The sequence below is a fragment of the Hypanus sabinus genome, chromosome 1 (assembly GCF_030144855.1).
Source record: "Hypanus sabinus isolate sHypSab1 chromosome 1, sHypSab1.hap1, whole genome shotgun sequence".
NCBI classification, from domain to species: domain Eukaryota; kingdom Metazoa; phylum Chordata; class Chondrichthyes; order Myliobatiformes; family Dasyatidae; genus Hypanus; species Hypanus sabinus.
This window is the reverse complement of record NC_082706.1, coordinates 33,857,398-33,880,121: the sequence shown is the minus strand read 5'-3', so window position 1 is coordinate 33,880,121 and position 22,724 is coordinate 33,857,398. Positions and strand designations below refer to the sequence as shown.

Below are 22,724 nucleotides of genomic sequence, written 5' to 3'. Positions count from 1 at the left end.
CCTGGTTACATTTTCCCTATCTATACCCCTCACAATTTTATATACCTCTATCAAATCTCCTCTCAAGCTTCTATTTTCCAAGGAATAAAATCCTAACCTATTCAGTCTTTCCTTATGACTCGGGTCCTCCAGACCCGGCAACATCCTTGTAAATTTTCTCTGTGCTTTTTCTCTTTCTTGCAGGTAGGTGACCAAAACTACACACAATACTCTAAATTAGGCCTTGCCAATGTCCTATACAACTTCAACATAACATCCCATCTCCTGTCCTCAATACATTGATTTATGAAGACCACTGTGCCAAAGGTGTTGTTTATGACTCTGTCTACCTGTGACACCACTTTCAACAAATTATGTACCTGTTTTCCCAGATCTCTTTATTCTGCCACACTCCTCAGTGCCCTTTCGTCCATCTGCCCTTTTTCAGCCCATTTCTCCAACTGATGCAGATACCTCTGGAGGCCATGAGAGCCTTCCTCACTATCACCCAGTCTTGGTGTCATCCACAAATTTGCTGATCCAGTTAACCACATTGTCATCCAGATCATTGAGATAGATAACAAGCAACAACAGACCTGGTAACTATCCTTGTGGCACTCCACGAGTCACAGGCCTCCAGTCAAAGTGGCAACCATCTACCGCTACTCTCTGGCTTCTCCCACAAAGCCAATGACTAATCTAATTTACTGTCTCATCCTGAATGCCGAGCAACGGAACCTTCTCGACCAAGCTCCCAAGCAGGACCTTGTCAAAAACTATGCCAAAGTCTGTGTAGACAGCATCCACTACCTTGTCTTCATCCACTTTCCTGGTAACTTCCTCGAAAAACACTATAAGATTGGTTAGGCTTGACCTACCATGCACAAAGCCATGCTAACTACCCTTAATCTACCAAATTCTTGTTGATCTGGAATCTTAGAATGACCAATGACTCTCTCATAACTGATGTCAGACTTACTGGCCTCTAATTTCCTGTTTTCTAATTTCTAATTTATATTTAGAGCCCTTTTTTTAAAAATGTTGGCTCCAGTCTTCTGGTACCTCTCTTGCCACTAAGAATTATTTAAATATCTCTGCTAGGGCCCTGACAATGTCTGCACTTGTCTCCTGTAGGATCCAAGGGAAGACCTTGTCAGGCCCTGGGGATTAATCCACCCTGATTTCCCTCAGGATAGCAAACACCTCCTCTATAATCTCTGCAGGGTCCGTGACACCACTTTACATCACTTCTATAGACACTGAGTCCATCTCTTGAGCAAATACAGTCGCAAAAAAATGATTTAATATCTTCCCCATCCATTCTGACCTTGCAGAGTACCAGTTATGTCCCTTGCAATCCTTTTGCTCTTAATGTGTTTGTGGAATCCCTTAGCATTCTCCTTCACCTTGTCTTCTAGAGCAACTTCATGTCTTCTTTTGGCCTTCCTGATTTCTTTCTTGGGTATTTTCTTGCATTTCTTAGAATCCATAAGCACCTCATTTGTTCCTACCTGCCTATAGCTGTTATGCACCTCTCTTGAAAACCAACATTCCCTACTCTTGCTATCTTTACCTTTTATTCTGACAGGCACATGCAAGCTTTGTACTCTCAAAATTTCACTTTTGAAGACCTCACACTTATCAAGAACTTTGCCAGAAAACAGCCTGTCCCAATCCACACTTGCCAGATCCTTTCTGATGCCATCAAGATTGGCCTTTCTCCAATCTAGAATCTCAACCTGTGGACCAGACCTGTCTTTGCATGTTTACTTTGAAACTAATGGCAATGTGATCATGAGATGCAAAATGTTCCCCAGCACGAGCTTCTGTCACCTGCCCTGTCTCATTCGTAATAGCAGATCAACATTACATACTCTATTGTTGGAACTTCTACATGCTGATGAAGGAAACTTTCCTGATCACATTTGACAAACTCTATCCTATCTATTCTTTGACAGTATGAGAGTCCCAGACGATATGTGGAAAGTTTAAAATCACCTCCTACAATAAACTTATGTTTCTTGCAACAGTCTGCAATCACTTGACAAATTTGTTCTGCAAATTCTGAGTGTTGGGTGGTCTGTAATATTAGCCCCATTAATGTGATCATACCTTTCTTTTTTCTCGGTTCCACCCATAACGCCTCACTAGTTGAGTTCTCCAGTCTGTCTTGACAGAGCACTACCATGACATTTTCCCTCCTCCTTTAATCCCTGCGGTTCTGGCACATCTAAAACCCCAGAATATTGAGCTGCTAGTCCTCCCCCCTCCTACAACCAAGTCTTACTAGTTACTACAAAGTCATAATTTCAGGCGTTGATCCATGCCCTGAGCTCATCCCCCTTTCCTACGATACTTCTTGCATTGAAATATACGAATCTCAGGACACTAGTCACACCACGCTCAATCTTTTGATTCCTGATTTCGTCTGAGGTCTTCCCAACATCAGCTTCTACAACCTCTCCACTAACTGTTCTGGCACTCTGGTTTCCCCCCCCCCCCCCCCGCACTCGCCTGCCCCACAACTCTAGTTTAAATTCCACCGTGCGGCGTTAGTAAACATTCCCGCAAGGATATTAGTTCCCTTCCAGTTGAGATGCAAACTGTTCCTTCTGTACAGGTCCCACCTCCTTGGAAGAGAGCCTAATGATCCAGAAATCTTATGCCCTGCCCCCCACAGCAACTCCTTAGCCACTTATTAAAACTGTATAATCTCCCTGATTCTGACCTCACTAGCAAACCTGAGATCACAACCGTGAAGGTCCTGCCCTTTAACTTAGCATCTAACTCCCAGATATCCCTATGCAGAGTCTCAACACTTGTCCTACCCATGTCGTAGGCTCTTAACTTGTTAAGCAGCCTTATGTGTGGCATCTTGTCAAAGGCCTTCTGAAAATCCAAGTACACAACATCCACTGATTCTGCTTGTTATTTCTTCAAAGTATTCCAACTGATTTGTCGGGTAAGATTTTCCCTTAAGGAAACGATGCTGACTACAGCCTATTTTATCACATGCTATCTAGTGCTCTGAAACAATCGACTCCAACATCTTCCTGACCACTGAGGTCAGAATATCTGGCCAAAAATTTCCTTTTGTCTGCCTCTCTCCCTTCTTGAATAGTGGAGTAACATCTGCAATTTTCTTGTCCTCCAGAGCCATTTCAGTGTGTAGTGATTCTTGAAAGATCATTACTAATGCCTCCACAAACTCTTTAGCCACCTCCTTCAGAATCCTGGGGTATAGACCATCTGGTTCAGATTACTTATCTACCTTCAGACCTTTCAGTTTCCCAAGCATCTTCTCCCTCGTAATAGCAACTTCTGGCATACCACTGGTGTCTTCCACAGTGAAGACTGATGCAAAATATTTACTCAGTTCGTCCACCATTTCCTCTCAAGCATCATTTTCCACTGGTCCGATATTTACTCTCGCCTTTCTTTTGCTCTTTAGATATCTAAAGAAACTTTTGATAATTTATTTAATGTTATTGGCTAGCCTTATTTCATATTCCATTTTCCCCCTTCATGGCTTTTTTAGTTGCCTTCTATTGTTTTTTTAAAAGCTTCCCAATCCTTTAACTTCCCATTATTTTTTGCTGTATCATATGCCCTCTCTTTGGCTATTTTTGTTGGCTTTGACTTCTCTTGTCAGCCGCAGTTATGTTACCCTGCCTTTAGAAGACTACTTCTTTGGGATGTATCTAATTGCTCCCAGAAATTCCAGCCATCGCTATTCTGCCATCATCCCTGCTAGTGTCCCCTTCCAATTAACTTTGGCCAGCTCCTCTCTCATGCCTCTGTAATTCCCTTTATTCCTGACTTTACCTTCTCCTGCTCAAGTTGCAATGTGAATTCTATTGCATTATGATCACTTCCTCTAAGGGTTCTTTTACCTTAAACTCTCAAATTAATTCTGTTTCATTACACAACACCTAATCCGGAATAGCTGATCTCCTCATAGGTTCAAGCATGAGTTGCTCTAAAAAGCTATCTCATAAGCATTCTACAAATGTTCTCTCTCGTGATCCAAAATCAGCACCAACCTGATTTTTTTCTCAGTTTACCTGCGTATTGAAACCGCCCCCCCCCCATGACCATCGTAACATTGCCCTTTTGACATGCATTTTCTATCTCCTGTTGTAATGTTTAGTTTAGATTCTTGCTACTGTTCTGTGTCCTGTATATAACTTCCATCAGGGTCTCTGTACCCTTGCAGTTTCTTTGCCCTACCCGCAGGACTCTACACCTTCCTATCCTGTCACCTCTTTCTAAGGATTTAAGTTCATTTTTCACCAGTAGGGCCCTCCCACACCCTTCTGCCCACCCGCCTGTCCTTTTGGTACAACGTGTACCCTTGGATGTTAAACTCCCAGGTATAATCTTCCCTCAGCCACGTCTCAGTGATGTCCACAATGTCATAGTTACCAATCTCTAACTGCACTACGTGATCATCTACCATATTCCATATACAGTGTACATTCAAAGATAACACCTCCAGTTCTGTATTTGTCACCCTTTTTGATTTTATCCCCCCTCCCCCTTTTACACTGTAACTCATCCCACTAACTGCTATATTGCCCTATTGAAATGCCCAACAGGTCAAGCCACGCCTGTTGGAAGGGAAACAGAGTTCTGCCAGGTATCCCCAGTATGTTCTGTTTTTATTTTAGATTGCCAATATCTGCTGTTTTTTTTCCCAATTCCCTTCATCAACACGTCCATATCGAATGTGAAGCTCGTAGCTGACCTGTGGTCAGCTGTTTGAGGACAGTGCACAAAGGGCTGTGCCTTAATCCTGTGCCCCCACACCCTGGTCTGTCCCATCACTTTCCCAGCTGTCATCAGGTCCTGCTGTCTACCGAGGAGACGGCAACCCCCTGCCTGTGTTCAAACTGTGTGGGAAATCAGTTCTCACTGAGTAAAATGGCTTTTCTGAAGCTTGTTGCTCGCGGGACTGCTTCAGCTTTGTAAATTCCGCTGTGTAACTATGGTGATTTTCCTTCCACCAACGCCCTTGTCCCAAAGCCTGAAAACTTGCTGCTTGCCAGTAAGTGCAAAGGTGCGGCAGTGAAGCTGGCTGACTTCGGACTGGCCATCGAAGTTCAAGGAGAGCAGCAGGCATGGTTTGGTAAGTCCTGTCGCTGGTCCCGGGGTGCTCTGTGATGTAACCCCTAACAGCTCTCTCACACACAACAGATAACAGATCGCCTGCACGAGGTCATCAGTCCCCAAATCCCCAATCCCTCCCTCACCCTCTGTTGTAAGAGGACGTTGACTTGTAACTTGGCCACAGAGTGTGCTCAAACACAAGCACGGTCGCAGGCTGCAGCTGGGTTGTATGGTGGGTGTGACCTTGAATTTGGAGCGTGGTGGCTGCACGCTGCGCTGTTTCCCGTTCACTCTGATATCGCATCACTGCCCTGCAACCTGCAGTCTTGCGAGAAAGGCTGCAAACAGTGTTTGCCTGTGCGTTAAGTACATTGGTTCAGACTGTGGCTTCCGCTGCCCACAGGCACTTGCCTTTGGTTTGGGATTCCTACACAGAAATGTGTCTGCAAGCGAGGGTTTGACAGAAGTCCCAGGGAGAGCAGTTTCTATGGTGGACTCTGGAATGATTATGTTCTACCGCCTGAGTTGCAGAGCTGGTAAGTCTGCACACTCCAGGTGAAGGCCAAAGATCTGACGGTGTTTTTCCAACCACTTCCAGGTTTTGCAGGGACACCTGGATACCTCTCCCCTGAAGTACTTCGAAAAGAAGCCTATGGGAAGCCAGTGGATATCTGGGCATGTGGTAAGCTGTGAAGCAAGATTCAGAACTGTTTAATGTCATTTCCTGTACACAGTGTAAAAGAGAGCAAAATAATTGTTTCTCTGGATCTGACGCAGCACACAAGAAAACTAAGAGCTCCATGGTAGAAAAACGCACAATGTAAATGCCTAGGGTAGCTCATATACACAGATTGAATACACACTTGTAAAGTGAGGGTAGGCACAGGAGTGTCTGTACGTAAGGTGACCGGCAGGAAATAATAAAATATTTGGGGGTGTAGGGGGCAGATTAGTGGGTGGAGGTGTTGATCAGCCTCACTGCTTGGGGATAGTAACTGTTTTTGAGTCTGGTGGTCCTGGCGTGGTTACTACATAGCCTCCTTCCGGATAGGAGTGGGACAGACAGTCCACGAACAGTGTAGGTGGGATCCTTCTTGATGTTAGTGGCCCTTTCTGTATATATACGCCCTAGTGCTGGTGACATATTGAACCCTTTTGACTTCCTGTTGCTGTCTCTGGCATTTGGAGACAGACGTTAGAAGAAAGGGGTTTTTTTTCCCCAAGCGTCCTTGAACATTTGGGTTTGTGAGAATTGGAACAGGATGTTAACTGGGTGAGATCCATGACCAGGCCTCCTTTGAATATGGGTGACAAACTTCACCATGTTGTGCTGGGAACCAGTCAGCTTGTCTTCTGCTAAATGGATACTGGAGGGCAACACTGACTCCAGCATGGAGGCCGCACCGCACTGCTTCTGCCACTCTGGCTCTCCTGAGTGGCTGCAATCAGGCAGCACTGTGGCTTGGGGCCTAGTCCTTACTACAACCGAAGCTACACGTGTAGGATAGAGAGCATGCTTGGTGGCTGCTTGCTGAAATTGGTCAGGACGGGACTAAAAGTAGCATCGCGAACAAAAACAGCAAACCCATGTTGGATGATATTTTCAATTCTCATTTCCAGGGCAACAGGCCTGGCTGTAGTGAGAGGTGAAAGTATGCCGGGTATTGGGCTACACTGAGCTGGTAATGCCACAGAGAGTTGCAGGTGAATGAAACTTATGGCTCAGTACATCTCAAACTTGTGCTCATGGACGGTCAGACACACAAGGGCTCCAAGTGGCATGGAGTTCAGTCACTGGCACCTCTGATCTCCTGCACGTTCTGGGGTTGGAGGGATGCTGTGGATGCGCTTCCCACCTGGCCCCTCAGCTTCACACAGCTGATTGTGGTGGGAACCAGACTGTGTGGTTGGTCCAGTGGAAAGGATGACTGATTCACTGACTCCATCAGCGAGATGGGGGTGGGGGGGGCCTGCAAGGCTCCGATTGTAGCGAGGATTGGGCCTCAAGCCGCAGTGCCATCTGCTTGCAGCCAGTCAGGAGAGAGGCACGCTGCACCTTAGTGCTGGAGACGGTGTGTCCAAGTGTCCATACTGGAGTCGCTACTGCCCCCCAGTTTTCGCTCGCCAGAAGACAAGCTGTGTTGTGTTTAACTGCAGACTGACTCAACGCTCATGGACTTGGGAACTTGGACTGTATTTCTTGTGTGACTGTCTTACTGCTATCTCATATGTGCTTTGTGCTGTGTATGGCTGTTGGTACTGTGATTTGCACCTTGGTCCCGGAGTACCACTGTTCTGTTTGGCTGCATCCATGGGTATTCATGTGTGGTGTAATGACAATTAAACTTGAACTTGAACCTGTTTCAGCTTTACAAAACGCTGGTTAAGTTGCACTCAGAGCTGTGTGCGCTGTTCTAATCAGCACGCTACAGGAAGGACATGGTTACATTGAAGAGAATGCAGAGGAGATTCGCCAAGATGTTGCCTAGATTGGAGTTATGGGCAATCACTGGATATGTTGGGCTTGTTTTCTGTGGAGTGAAGGAGACTAATAGAGGCATATTACAGTATAAGAGATATAAATAGGGTAGATATTCAAAATTATTTTCATATGGTAGGGGGACAAAAAGCAAGAGGCTTTTAAGGTGAGTGGAAGGAATTTTAAAAGGCACCTGGAGAGCAAGGTTCTTTTTATCACATAGAATAGTTGGTACCTAGAACACATTGTGAGAGGGGGTGGTAGAATCAGGTTTGGTGTTTAGATGATGTCTTTGATAGGCATGGGAAGGTACAATCCTAAAGCAGGCAAGTGGTAGGTGGGCAGAAATGTCAGCATGTGCATGATGGGCTGAAGGACCTGTTTCTGTGCTGTAAGCTTTATGACTGATAGTGGAGGAGGCCATTCAGCCCATCAAGTTGTACTAACTTATACAACAATCTCATTAACCCTGTTTTCCCCCATTCATCTCTCGCACGCTCATCAACTCTCCCAGCTCTCCAGCTAGGGGTAGTTTCCTTTGACCAGTTACCCTACCAGCCCTCATGCCTTTGGGATGGGGGAAGAAGCTGAAGCAGGTGGGGGAAGCCCAGGTGGCCGCAGGGAGAAAGGTGCAAACTGCACAAAAGAGACGAGCTCTTATGCGGCACCTGAGATTCGGCACAAACTCTTGATGGCATGGTAGCGTAACAGTTCGCAGTGCCAGAGATCATCAGTCACTGTCCGTCAGGAACCTGCCTGGTCTCCCGCTCATGGTGTGCGTTTCCTGCCATGTTCCAAAGACGTATTAGTGGGTGAAGACCAGTGGGTTGTGGGCATGCTATGTTGGCACCAGAAGTGGGCTGCCCCCTCCCATCCTGGGGCGATGTCGGTGGTTGACACAAACAGAGCATTTCACTGTATGCGTCAACGTTTCAATGCACATGTGACAAAGTTTTTCTTTTTAATTTCTTTAACTCTGAGTCCGTGGTCCAGAGCTGTATTTGTTTGGTGAGTGATACTGCTGTTCCCTCGAGAGGCTGTGAATGGTCAGTGGGTTGTGGTGTTAATCTTCGGAACTGGGGGTGTATTTGACTGAAGTACCTTTATCTCCTTCTCCTTTCAGGAGTCATTCTCTACATCTTGCTTGTCGGCTACCCGCCCTTCTGGGACGAAGACCAGCACAAGCTCTACCAGCAGATTAAGGCTGGCGCTTACGATGTACGTACAAGGCAGCAACTCGGTTTGTTTCCACTCTGACCCCCGTCACAAGAGGAACACCTTCTTGTTTCCTTTCTGCATGAGTGCAGCCATGCCACACGTATTTAAAGGGAAGGTCCCAGTGTTGACCCAGCCTTGAGCTGTGTGCCAAATTCTGGGTGAAAGCATCCATCACTGGCCCAGTTTGTAATCGTCCACACCACCACCCAGCCACAGCCGGTGACAGAGCACCATCTTGTTTTGATTTTTCCCTGTAGTCAAAGTCGAGTGTACTGTCCTAATCACAGTCCTAATACTGTCCTTTTTCACGCAGATGCGTGGCATCCTGTATGCAGCATTCAGAGGAAAAATATAAATTAGCACAAGCTTACAGAAAGAGGGAAAACAAATTCAATTCGTTGTGGAGATGGTAGAGGAGATTTAAACGTTTTAGTGAAAGTAGGCTGTGCAGGAAAGTACGTTCTTTAATTTTTATTTAACGATACAGCGGAGTAGGGCTTCAGGCCTTTAAGCCATGCTGCCCCAGAAACCCTATTAACCCTAACCTAATCACAGCACAGTTTACAATGACCTGTTTACCCACCGGTGCACCTTTGGACAATGGGAGGAAATCAGAGGACCTGAAGAAAGCCCACGCATTCCATGGGGAGGGCGTCGAGAGTCTCCTTACAGAACAGTGCCGGAATTACACTCCGGAGCACCCTGACCCACGATAGTGCCGTAAACCACTAGGCTGTCATACAGTAGTTTGCGCAGTTCCCCCCCCCCCCACAATCAGCAGCTGGTAAGCTCCGCACTCCAGGTCCCGGGTGAGCGTCAGTGCTGCTGCCCAGAGCACCCTGGGATGATGGAGTGGAGTCAGTAGAGAGAGAGAGAGCAGCTGATTTCAATGCTGTCCCATATCTGACCTGACACACAGATAAGTCAGCTAAAACAGGGTTTGAGCAAATAAAACTGTCTCAGCCTTGCATAACGCTGCCCATTGATGTGTGACTCGGAAGTTATTGGAATAAGCCAGCAGCCCACATCTTACTGCGGAAGCAGGTTTATCATCACCGTCTTATAAGATGTCAAAAACAAATTTTAATTATAATTGGCAGTAAAAGAGAGCAAAAAATAGTAAAGAAAATGGTGAGATTGTGTACAAGGGTGCATTATCCATTCTAAAATCTGATGGTGGAGGGGAATAAGCTGTTCCTGAAACATTGAGCAACACACAGACATACAGAATTCTGGAGGGACTCGCAGGCCAGGCAGCATCTACAGAAAAGAGTGCAGTTGATGTTTCGGGCCGAGACCCTGAAACATTGAGTGTGTGTCTTCAGGCTTCCGTACCTCCTCCTTGTAGCAATGAGAAGAGGGCATGGCCTGGGTGATGGGGGACCCCAGTGATGGATGCCGCCTTCTGTGACCACAATCACAGCCACAGTCTGCGCAATAAGCCAAGGACCTCTGGGTCTGCGGTTCAGTCTAAGTTTATAGTCAGATGCGCAAAGACGCGTTTGCACAGGTGCGATAAAAAACTAACCTGCAGCAACATAACTTGTAGCAAAATGTAAGCAGCACTCACCAAAAAAGAATTAAGCATAAATGATACAGAAAAGCAAAGACATTGGAGCTGAGGGGGAAGGCGCCCAGGTTCAGCCCTAGCAGTGGTACTCTGTTGCTGGTGGTAGTTGGGAAGAGTGCAGCCCACATTGCTGTCTGGCTTGTACCTATGGTTAGTCAGGCCGCTGGTGGAACCCAGACAGCCCTGGAGTTCCTACTGACCGTCCGCAGTGCCTGGTGATTGGGTGTGTCCGAGCATGGCAAGGACATTCCCCGCCTCCACCAGCGTAACAGACAGAAGTCACTGGACGTAGAAGGACTTTCCCTTCACTGGCTTGGTGCTGTTGTTGATCTCAAAGTAGATTCACTTCCTGCCTCAGTCCACTTATTAGAGCAGCCCTTTAAAACTTGCAACATTGAAGAGTACAGCACAGAAACAGGCAATTCGGCCCACAGTGTTGAGCCGAGCCAGCTAAAAAGCAAATCGAAAGCACCCAAACACTATTCCCTCCTACCTACACCATCCATATCCAGCATCCTCCTTAATCATACGCTTGTCCAAACATCCCTTGAAAGCCTCTAATGTATTGTGCCAGCAAACAAAAACTTAACCCTCACATCCCCCTCCTCTCATCTTCACTGCACGTTTACAACCCATTAATAAAGTCAGATATCAGGCACTTGGGCTGAGTGACTCAGCCCCTGATCTCCAAATGTTCTGACTCTGGAAGACTTTCATGCACATTTCTTGTAACCTCGCTGCCTTTTTCTCTGTTCCCCTCCCTCAGTTTCCTTCCCCCGAGTGGGACACAGTTACTCCAGAGGCCAAGAATCTCATCAACCAGATGCTGACGATAAATCCTGCCAAGCGAATCACTGCCACTGAAGCCCTGAAGCATCCGTGGGTCTGCGTAAGTTTTCTCCTGCCACTGGTAGTCTGAGGCACGTTTACTCCTCCTCAGCCAACTACAAGCTCAGAACAAGCCCTTAAAGTGCAAACTTAATTCTGTCCATAATTGTATTATTGAATTAGATTCGCGGGTTTGGTGATTGAGACAGAAAACAGACTACGAGTAAGTAGTAATTATTTGTTTACAGACAATAAAAATTTGACCAAGCATCTATGTTCCCCGAAATTACACAAGCTACAAAATTAAATATTCGACAAACTTAGTTAAAAGTATGCCTTCCCAAGGGTTCCATGCTGTGAGCCCCAGAGACAAAGGAAAAGGGAAGAAGCTTCCACATGTGCTAGTCTTTGTAACCCAGGTGTCTGAAACTGGACACTGGGTACTGTGGCAAGCAAGCCAACCAATGGGAAGAGCAGCTGCAGTTTCCAAACTGACCAATCACGATGGAACCAGCTTTCGACAAGCAGATAAGCTACGTCCCCACAGGACAATGACGAACGAGAAAGATTGCGAGGTTGGAATTAAACAGCTCACAATTATTTCAGTAATAATTGCTTTGAATTTGGTTTCTCTCTTTGTTAGTAAGGCTTGCTCACCGGTTTGCCAAGCCTGAGGCAGTGAGAACTGTCCCAGTTATAGAAGAGAAGGAGTTGATCCTGAAGAAGATCAAAGTCAAAATCGAGTTTGTAGTCATATGCCCAAGTACATGTATGCTCATAGCATTAGCGAGACAACATTCACAAGAAAAACATAAGATATACAAAATTAAACAGGAAAGAACAAAATTAGAATAAAAGAACAAAGAGTCCACTATGGTTCAAAGTGAACAAAGTTTACTGGAGGATTTGGGGGTTAGTTGGCTACACTGAGACCGTGGTGTCAGGTTGAGGTGGGCGAGCTTTTGTCAGAACATCTGGTTGAGATTAAATACTCTGTTCATTTCCAGCAACGATCCACTGTTGCATCTATGATGCATCGCCAAGAGACCGTGGAGTGTCTGAAGAAATTCAATGCCAGGCGAAAACTGAAGGTGAGAGTGGGTTTTTTTTTGTTTTGCAGTCAGTGCCAAGAGTTGAGGCCCAGTGTGGAAGCGTGTGGTTATTGGTGACTGATGAACGAGGGTTTCAGAATCTTTATATTTCTTCTCCTGTCATTGGTGAGGCGCACCCAGCTTCAGCTGCCATGCATTCATCCACTCATTCACCTCGCTCAAGAGTTTCTTCTGAATCAGGTCTGTTATCACTGATTTTATGAAATCTGTTTTGCAAAACATAAAAATTAAACAGTACAAAAAAGGAATAATGAGGCAGTGTTTGTGGACCATTGAGAAATCTGATGGCAGAAGGGAAGAAGCTGTGCCTGAATCAATGAATTTAAGGCTGTACTTCCTCCCTGATGGTAGTAACAGAAGATGAGGGCAGGTCCTGGATGGTGAGGGTGTTTAATGAAGGGTGCCGCTCTCCTGAGGCAGTGCCTCTTAAAGATTTCCTGTGCCCATGATAGAACTGGCTAAGTCTGCAATCCTCTGCAGTCTCTGCACTCCTGTGTATTGGAGTCTCCATGTCAGGCAGTGATGTAGCCAGTCGAAATGCTCTTCACCGTCTTATCTGTAGGAATTTCCAAGAATCTTTGGTGACATACCAAATCTCCTCAAACTGCTAATGAGGTGGAGCCACTGGCCTGCCTTATTTGCGATTGCACCCTTCCTCTCCTTTGGCTATCACAACAGATCCCTTGCTCTATCTGCTTTGGGATTCCTTGTTATCCGCCCATGTTGTGGGCAAGCAAAGATCAGAGACTTCCTGATAACAAACTCATAGAGTGAAAAACGATCTGGTACTCTCCCAGCGTACATGACAAATGACCTCTTCTGGGGCTTCCAGCCGGGTACAGATATCAATTATAACCGACACTTCGATGACAAATTTCACCATCCCCGATGAAGATGGCAGAGTCTGTCGTTGAAATGTCAGCTACAGTCAATACCTGTACCTGGCTGGAAGCCCGAGAAGAGTCTAAACCCACAGACACTCTCTGAGGCTTGGCTGCCTAGTTCTGAATGTTGCCTCTCTGAATCCTCTCACCCCAAGTTAATGAAGGACAGTGACTATTTGCAATGTAAATGGAGCAGAGCAAATGGCAGCCAGTCTCAATTGTAGCCAATTAATTAATATCTCTGTTGACTTCACATTTTCAAACGTTCACAGAAAGTAATCATTTCTGGCCACACATTCAGCAATGACTCACAGTAATGTAGTTCATCTAATAGAATTAAAGTGCAATGGGGCGTAGACACAGGCCCATGCTGGTCATCATTCCTATCTATATTGTCTGCATTAATACCACATCCCTCTGCATGTTGCACATTCAAGTACATGCTCAGATACCTTTAAAATATTGATACTGCTCTTGCCTCCCCCCACCGCCTTTGGCAGCTTGTTCCAGATGCCAGCTACTCATTGTTGTAGACAGCGATGCACCCTGTCCCACACCTTTTTTTTGTCAACTTGAGAGCTCAGATTGAAAGTAGGTTCCTGGTTTATTTTCAAGAAGTCAAGTCAAGAAGGGATTTGCCATTTGGGGTAAATCACAGTATATGCTTTTCTGCAAATGAGAAACTGTTTTACAAATAAAACACTTAATCTGTCTCAACTCACACAGCAGATAAACTTGCATCTCCACCGTGCCCTCTCCTATCTGTTCAAGAGCATTATGAATTGTGTGGCGTCAGTTATAGTTATTTTAGAGAAAGTCCTTTGATTTAAAATAGATTCAACCCTTGGTTTTACAACATTGCTGTCCCATGCCATGAGGCTGTAGGTTTGACCCCAAGCTCTTGTTTAGAAAGGGAGGGGAAATAATTTGAGGTATTGAAAGAGTAAGAGACCGGGGTTAACAGTCCTCATTCTATAGTTGCTGATTCCAATTTGGAACTTAAATCACAGAACAGTACAGCACAGAAACAGGACCTTAGGCCCATAATCTGGTGCTGAAAATCTTTCAGGTTAGACTTGTAAGTTTGGTTTACTTGTACCCTCTCAAGTCGAGGGTTGTGGGTTCAAGCTCCAGTCTTCCATAGAAGCTGCCAGGCCTGCTGAGTTACACCGGCAATTTGTGTGCGCTGCTCGGATTTCCAGCATCTGCAGATTTTCTCCTGTTCCCAATCTGGGCTGACTCTCCAGTGTGGTGTCAGAGTGTACTGCCCTGTCTGACGCCTCACGTTCCAGGTGTGCCATTAAATCAAGAGCTGCCTCTTTTTCCAGGTGGATGTAAAGGCTCCTTTCAATTGTTGGATTAAAGAAAAATTAGATTTATTTGATGCGTGAGCCTTTAAACATAAAGCGAAACACGTCGATTTGCATCGACGACAAACCCAGTCCGGGGTGTGTGCCGGGCCGCCCACAAGTGTCGCAATGTAGCATGCCCACAACTCCCTAACCGTAACCCGTCTGTCTGGAACGTGAGAGGAAATCAGAGCACCCAGAGGAAACCCACACCGTCACAGTGAGAACGTATGGGCTCCTCACAGATGTCATCAGGAATCAAACCCCAATCAGTGATCGTCGGCACTCTAAAGCGATGCACTAAACTGTTACGCTGAAGTGCCGCCCACTGGGGAGGAGCAGGCGAGGCTTCCCTGGTGTCCTGGCAAATGAACAGCAGTGAAGTGTGTGATCTGACCATTTCTGATGTTGCTATTGTGGGAACTTGCTGTGCACTGTTATGTTTCACACATTGCAAAATTCCTCTTGCAAAGAACCGTGTCAGTTGTGTATCGGATGGGTTTGCTTTGTGCTCAAACACAACTGTTATGTTATCTGATATTGCTGACACTGTCATTCTCTCCCATACAGGGTGCCATCCTTACAACCATGTTAGCAACACGGAACTTCTCAGGTAGGCTTCCGCTAAAGCAGTTCCTTCTGAAACAGCCAGTAGTCCAAACTTGGCAAATGAATACAGACTGTCAGAAAGTCTTAGTGTTTATTTCAAGGTGCAGAGTTCTGTGGTTAAAAACAAGGAAAAGAGTGTGGTGTGTAGTTTGTACTTTTGATGAGACAGCTTCTACACGAGGGAAAGATAAGAAGGCAGTTCACATTGTATAACACCCACGAGATGCACTTTGGAAGCAGGAGGTAATGCGTCATGCCAGGTTATTCAAGGGGGTATCTCAAAACACTCCTCACGTGAATCAGTGGTGTCAGCACTGTTGTGGAACAGAAGTTAAATTACCCTGATTAGCAATCTGCAGACTGAGTTTGAAATGGAGGGTGTATGTTTAAACTATTAGGGTGTACTGATGGCAGCAGTGGGAATTTAATGATCTGGCTTTGCTCTACTCATGAAAAATGATGATGACAAAACAGCTAGGTCGTTGGAGAAACCCGGCTGGTTCATGTCCTGCTGGAGAGGAACCCTGCTGTTCTTATTCGGTCTGGCCTCTGTGTGACTCCGGGCCATCAGTGGATGACTGCAGAGTGCCCTCTGAGATGGCCTCATCTCGTGGGTAATTCAGGGCAGACAGTGAGTGCTGCCCAGACACTGGGAACGGAATTAGTGTAGTCAACAGCGAGGGGAGATCTGGGAAGGAGCTTATGGTTGGAAGCCCAATCAGAAAGATTGGTTTGGAGGAGGTCTGTACAGAGAGGGGGTCTGGGAGGGGATTTCACGGGATCTAAGGAAGTGTAAAGTTTGAATTGGGCTGAGGAAAGGATTTGGGAGTGGGGCTGTTGAGGTTCGGCCATTTCATGAACGCAGATATTACTGATCCACACACAGACCATTTCTGGAGGGAACGTGGAAGCTTTGCAGAGGATGAGAAAGAGACTGACTGGAATGATTCCAGGGACGATGGATTCCCCAGTGAATCTGACATTGTTCCCCAGAGTAGAGAATGGGGCTAGAGAGGAACATTTCCCCAGGAGAAGCTGGTTGGTGGTGATGCACTAAAGAGAAAGTGATGGTGTTCAACATGAGGCTAGGATTGGGAATGGGAAATCTATAGTTGCTTCATCAGGGGAGTTGGATAAATGCTCGAAGGAAAATAAAAAGCAGGGATATGGGGAAAGAATTGGGAGGGGCAAGTGATATAATGGAACTAATTGGATTGACCAAATCAGTTTGGTTCTATAGGCTGAGTTACAGCATTCTTTGATTCAATTGGACATTCAAGTCTTGGCGCCACCCAACCAGGGTTGCCGTCATCCCAATACACTGAGTGTTTTGTGCCAAAGTGACTTGTGTGGCTTACAGTTATCCATCTCCTTTCATCTCACTCATTCAGGTTGAACTCCCAACATTGACGTTACTCAAAAGCCCCTCCCCACGCCCCCTTTCCTTGCCCATATCACTGGAAGCCAATTACTGTGGGTGCTGGGAATCTGAAATAGGTCAGGTAGCAGCTGTGAAGATGTGCTTTATACAAGTGCAGACAAGAAGAATGGAGATGGGACAGGAGGCACGAAGATGAATTCAGGAGAATCCTCCAGACTGACCTCCTCTTCTCCCACAATAAGCCATTCTGTAGTTGGAGGACCAACGCCACATATTCTGTCTGGGTATCCTCCAACTTGATGGCATGACCATTGATTTCTTCAACTTTGAGTAACTTTTCTCCCTTCCCTCTTCCCTCTTCCCTCTTCCCTCGTCTTCATTTCCCCACTCTGGCCCACCCCACCTTACCTATTCTTCTCACCTCCCTGGTGCCCTTCTGCTTTTCATTTCTCCCATGGTCCACTCTTCTCTCCTGTCAGACTCCCTCTTCTCCAGCCCTTTACCTTTTCTACCTATCACCTCCCAGCTTCTTACTTCATGCCCCTCTCCCACCCACCTGGCTTCACCTGTCGCCCTCCCCAGGTTATACTCCTTTCCCTCCCCTCACCTCCCTTTCCAGCCGTGATGAAGGGTCTCGGGCCGAAACATCAACTGTGTAGTCATTTCCGTGAATGCTGCCTGACCTGCTGAATTCCTCTAGTATTTTGTGTGCATGTGTTGCTTTGAATTTTCAGCATCTGCAGAATCTCTTGTGTTAAGAGATTTGTGCAGAACAGTGATTAAAGATTGTGCATCAACTCATTGGCCCTGAGCAAGTCTAGAATTCCAGTTTGACTTTTGCCCTGTGTTCCTCCTGCCAGTGATTGCCCTAGACTTCACTGTGAATTCTCCAAAGTTCCCCTTATAGCTGGATTATAGAATCCCTGCCATACATACCCTACTCTACCCCGTGATAACCAGCCGCTCTGCTCCCTCCTCCCTATACAACCCCCTCCCTTTGTCCCTGGCTAGATACCCTCACTACACCCCACGCTACAGCTCCCTCCTACTACATGCCCTCTCCACTCACCATGGAGGCGAGGCAGAATACAGTTTCACGGTGTTGAATTCTGATGCTTTTGATCCAAAGTTTCTTCAGGAGTTGGAAAGAGGCACACAACTTTCTGCTTCAGGATGGTTTTGCTAATCATTCATAGAACACAGGGAACAGGAGAGGAAGCTGGCAGCAGAAGACAAAAAGACTAAGATGGCACTGCCTTGTGGTTAGTTACAATATAAGGAAAAATCCCATTCAAATTTATTAATAAGAGTTAACCAATTAGGAAGTCGTTATTGAAATAATGCAGCACAAAGAAGCTTCCAGAGCTTTCTGGAATTATACTTTATGTAACCACTAGAGGCATATTGAACTTGCAAATACACATAAGAATTACTTAAAATACAAGCAGATAATTAATTGTTAGACTGCAGAGAAAATAACAGTTAAACAGTCGGATTCAACTATAGAAACTTGTTCACCTCATCTGGGACCAGACTGAAGATTCACAATGAGCAGCTATGGAACACAAAGCCCGCTTACCATCCCCCCCACCCCCACCCCCACCCCTGCTGGCCCGGAGACGGGCCTCTCAACTTCGATCAAGCTGCTGGGATTCTCCGCTTGTCCATGTTAATGGCGTGACAGCTTCTGACCTCCTAGTTTTCCAGGGTGGGTTGATGACAGGGCGTCTCCTGTACCCCCTTGGTGCACACGGACAGTGAGAACAAGGAAAAGGGGGATGGGAAGGTTAATGACACTGCTGCTTCTGGGCAGAGTCTAGCTACAGTTATGAGAGAGTGAAGTTAATAGAATTTGGCAAAGCGTGGAATTAATGAAACTTCAGATGCAGGGAGGAGATGGTCCACGAGTCCTCTTCGGTCCACGCTGCGGTAGACCATGTATCTGAGTGGTGAACTGGAGCCTCGGTGGAGGTCCTGGTTGTAGGTCCCGTTTCCGGGCAGTCTTCTCTAGGCAGGACATATAGAGCAAGAATGGCATTCACAGCCTGCATCAGAAATGGGACCCCAACAAATGAGAGAGACCTCCCCACCCCCCCCCGTTCTGATATGCAACAATGAGGCAGATGCTGGAGAGTTCTCCCAGTCTGGTCACTAGACACTAGACAAGATCACAAGACAAAGGAGCGGAACTGGGCCATTCGGCCCATCTAGTCTGCTCCGCCACTCCACCATGAGCTAAACTATTTTCCCGTCTAGTTCCAATTTCAAGACACTAGAATATTACAGCACAGTTTACTCCTTAAAAAAAAAGTACTAAACCCACACTGCCCTGTAACCCTCTATTTTTCTTTCATCCATGTACCTGTCCAAGAGGCTCTTAAGTACCCCTAATGTTTTAGCCTCCACCACCATCCCTGACAAGTCATTCCAGGCACCCCTGATATCTCTCCTAAACTTCCCTCCCTTAACTTTGTACATATGCCCTCTGGTGTTTGCTATTGGTGCCCTGGGAAACAGGTACTGACTATCCACCCTATCTATGCCTCTCATAATCTTGTAGACCTCTATCAAGTCCCCCCTCATCCTTCTACGCTCCAAAGAGAAAGTCCCAGCTCTGCTAACCTTGCCTCATAAAACTTGTTTTCCAATCCAGGCAACATCCTGGTAAATCTCCTCTGCGGTTCAGATGATGAGTGCATCTGGAGTGAGTGACGCACAGCCAATTTACTTTTATGATCATAGTATAGGAAGAGTTCTGAAGCAATGCAACTCTTCCCCTTTCTCGATGCATCGCTGCAGATATAATAGTTTAACCAGAAATGCAGCAGTGTTTTTATTTAGAGTTAGAGCTGGAACAGGCCCTTCCGGGAGCCAGCCAGCAACCCCCAATTTAATCCTAGCTTAATCTCAGGACAATTTATAATGATCAATTAACCTATTAACCGGTATGTCCTTGGACTGTGGGACGAAACCAGAAATCCCGGGAGAACGTGCAAACTCCTTACAGGCAGCGCCGGAATTGAACCCTGAACTCCGACGCAGTGCCCTGTCTGGGCAGCGGTGCTCAGCCGCTGGGGCAGACGTGCACGGGGGGCTCCCGTACAGGCGTGCGGCCCAGGGACGGGGCTGCACCCGGAGCGGAGGTGGCGCGCGGTGGAGTGGCGGTGACCCTGTTTTGCTGACGTGAATTGCTTTCTTTTTATTCCCACCGACAGTGGGCAGGCAGACCACTGCACCAGCTACAATGACTGCTGCTGCCAGCGCGACCGTTGGTCTCGTTGAACAAGGTAGACGTGTGCGGGCGGACACTGCAGGTGGAGGGCATGCTGAGAACTAACGCTCTTGCTTCCATACCTTGTGAATGTTCCTTACCCCGTGTCAATGTTGTCTGGGTTTTTCAGTCCTGTCCTAGGTGGCTGGGTAGCTGGGAGAAGGCTCTGGGTGAACATTTAACAGAACTCAGTCTAGGGACATCGTTCTCCAGCTGAACTGGGGCATCAGAGTTCCCTTTGGAACTAATTTCTGGCTGCTTGTGGTACCACAGGAGCTGATGTGGGACTCAGTCTAAGCATTAATGCCCGACCAGAGGATCACCTCCCAGTCAGCCATGCATCCATGCTGTGGGCCAGTGAGCTGCCATCCTGACACTTTCAGATAGGAGTGGCAAGTGGGAAGCTCCAGTTTATTATGTCCTGGTTTCCATGTATCTGACCTCTCCGTAGACTAAGAGTCTGTCTTGTTGGCTGCAGCCCCGTATGTCTGTCCCAGCTCTGCAGAGGTATGCGATGCTTCATGTGCACTGTTGTCAGTCCTCTCGTCGTGCCGGGTCGAGATCCACTGTGACCCTTCGTCTTTGGGAAGTGTGTGTGTGTCTTGTTCATTGGATGCCCGTTTCAACACCAGTGTACAGAGTGTTGGCTTGTCTTTGCACTTGGTCTCCGAGGAGCTCTACACCATTGTCTTCAGTTCTTCCAGGAGACTCTCAGAACAGAGCCTGTATTAACCATTGAGATGAGAAGCCTCCCTGGGCAGACGCACAGCAGTTAAACAGATCCTGCCCCCTAGCCCTTCTCTACTCTGAGCAGGTGAGGTTGGAGTTGGCTCTGGGTGAAGAGAGTGGAGGGTCAACCGGCCTCTGCTCGCTGACCACGGTGGGAGCAGGCTGCCTCACTGCCACCCGTTCAGCAAGCTGTGGGAGGTGCACCCGTCGAGCCCCATCTCCTGGAAGAGAGGAGCTTTCACGCAGAGGAGCTTGTGGGTGCCAGGGATCGAGTGGCATGGTGCCACAGTGCAGTCATTCTCGTGACCTGCACGCGAACCTCTGCAGAAGATCAAGAAATCTCCCGTTAAAAGAAGTTGGAAATTATTTTGCCGACATCTGTGAGGAGAAGTTCTGAGAATGCAGGATGGACAGAAATTCTCGTCCTAAGAGGCAAGACTTACTTACGCAAGTACCCGTTGGCATTATTAACATGGTGTGTTCAGCCGGACACCAGAATTCCCAATTACTACCATCTGCACCACAGATATACCTCCTGTAGGTCACAGCCCTTAGTAACAAGGCACTGAGGCCACTGTAAAATATCCAGCCCAGTTTGTGTCACCCTCCGGAAAGGCAGCTAGAGGTGGAAGTTCTAGACTGTCATGAAGGGAGAGGGATGAGGAGACACACCAGGGGATTGGGGGGGGTTTGGGGAGGAGTGTTTTTTTTTCCGCCCGACTGTGACCTTGTCGCTTTGGATTGTGAGAGGCTGCCCTTGCACTTTTGAAAAGTGAATGTTGCATGCCGGTAAGAAAGAGCCAAGTCTGCATGCGATCACCAGCTTGCCTGCTCCTGTTTGTCGTTTGTTCTGGGACTTCTGTCTGCCGCAGCATCGGGGAGAGGTGCATGTGTGGCGGTCAGACCGTGTGAACCCACTCTTTGCAAGTTCTCTGGCGAGCCGAGCGTTAGATGTCTGATGATTTAACTCCAGTGGCTTAAATGATGTGGGCACGCTGCTGCTGGTTAAGGCTGGAGCTCGGGTGTGGGGCTCTGTTGCGCCGATTGCTGTGAAAGCTGTCTGTCGAAGCTCGGGAGTCACCTTGCTGTTCCGCCTGGGGAGCTGCAAGCAACAGAGCATGCTGTCGGAGCACAGCATTGGAATTGCTTGATAATTTATCCGTTTTATTCACCGGTACCCTCCCCAAGCCAATGCGCGAGGCCAGGGTTAACCACTTCAGCAACTTAATCCAGTAATCTTGGTCCATTCCTCACGGATTCAATGGGTTCAATCTCCCTCTGTTACTCAGTTTTCCCCTGGGGTATCTCCTCCATCAATCAGTTGGGATCCATCTTTTTTAATTGGGCTGGGATGTCCTCTAAGACTCAATCATCCAGTTGAGATACCCTGTCCCATCCCATCTGGGGATTCTCTTCACTCCTGAACAATCCGACTGGACTATCCTCCCCCAGTCCTTCAGCAATCTTGCTAGGACACTGTGCTTCCATCGTCTGCATAATTTCTTGAGGATATTCTTGCCCTTCCTTCAGCCCACCGACCGGTGTCGTCTCCTTCATCCCTCCACAATCCAGACCTCTTCTGCTACCTCAATTGTCCAGCTTAGATCGAAGTTCCCCACTCTTCTGCCCCTGCAATAACCTGGTGAGGCTGGGGTCACTCCCACCACCTTCCCCATTGCTTGGGTTAGAGACCATTCCCTCTCCTCATTAAAGGCCTACCAAAAAGTCACGACGTGGCCATTAATCAAAACTGGCACTATTCACTCTTATTTATCCTGGTCACCAGCACATAATCATTGCAACAATTAACTGGCTGGGGTCTTGGACATCACTTTCCAGAATTTGTGTGCCCTGGAGGTATCTCCACTCAGGACTTCAGCCAGGGGATGTCTGCCGCAAAGCGGACATTTCGCCTGCCTGGGTGTTTTCTGCCCAAGGGACTGGGTTGATGTATTGATCTAACTGTATTTTGAGTGTGATATTTACTGGTGGATAGTTCTAACCACAGGGATATGGAGGTTTGCGTTCCATTAAACACTGAGGAACTAATGAAAACTAGCCACTATCTGATTTAATTTGTCTTTCTCTTTTGATCCTTCTGTCTCTTGACACTACTTCTACTTACTGCAAGGTAAGGAGGGCTTCCACTCGGCCTCTGCCGTCCGTTCTTACAAGCTGTGTTCTCATCCTTCTAACGCTGATTTAT

At 47.0% G+C, this 22,724-nt stretch overlaps 1 protein-coding gene across 12 annotated transcripts in view; it reads left to right on the top strand.

The window, feature by feature from the left end:
- Positions 1–22,724, top strand: part of LOC132392501 (calcium/calmodulin-dependent protein kinase type II subunit beta) — a 316,023-nt gene that overhangs the window by 205,531 nt on the left and 87,768 nt on the right. For 6 of the 12 annotated variants that reach the window (XM_059966473.1, XM_059966460.1, XM_059966467.1 and 3 more), the window contains exons 7-13: positions 5,005–5,107; positions 5,687–5,770; positions 8,691–8,785; positions 11,122–11,244; positions 12,191–12,274; positions 15,099–15,141; positions 19,734–19,805. In XM_059966473.1, the coding sequence (XP_059822456.1) occupies positions 5,005–5,107; positions 5,687–5,770; positions 8,691–8,785; positions 11,122–11,244; positions 12,191–12,274; positions 15,099–15,141; positions 19,734–19,805 (604 nt within the window). The remainder of the gene's footprint in view (positions 1–5,004; positions 5,108–5,686; positions 5,771–8,690; positions 8,786–11,121; positions 11,245–12,190; positions 12,275–15,098; positions 15,142–19,733; positions 19,806–22,724) is intronic. The other 6 variants (XM_059966521.1, XM_059966502.1, XM_059966512.1 and 3 more) reach the window with 1 other exon arrangement.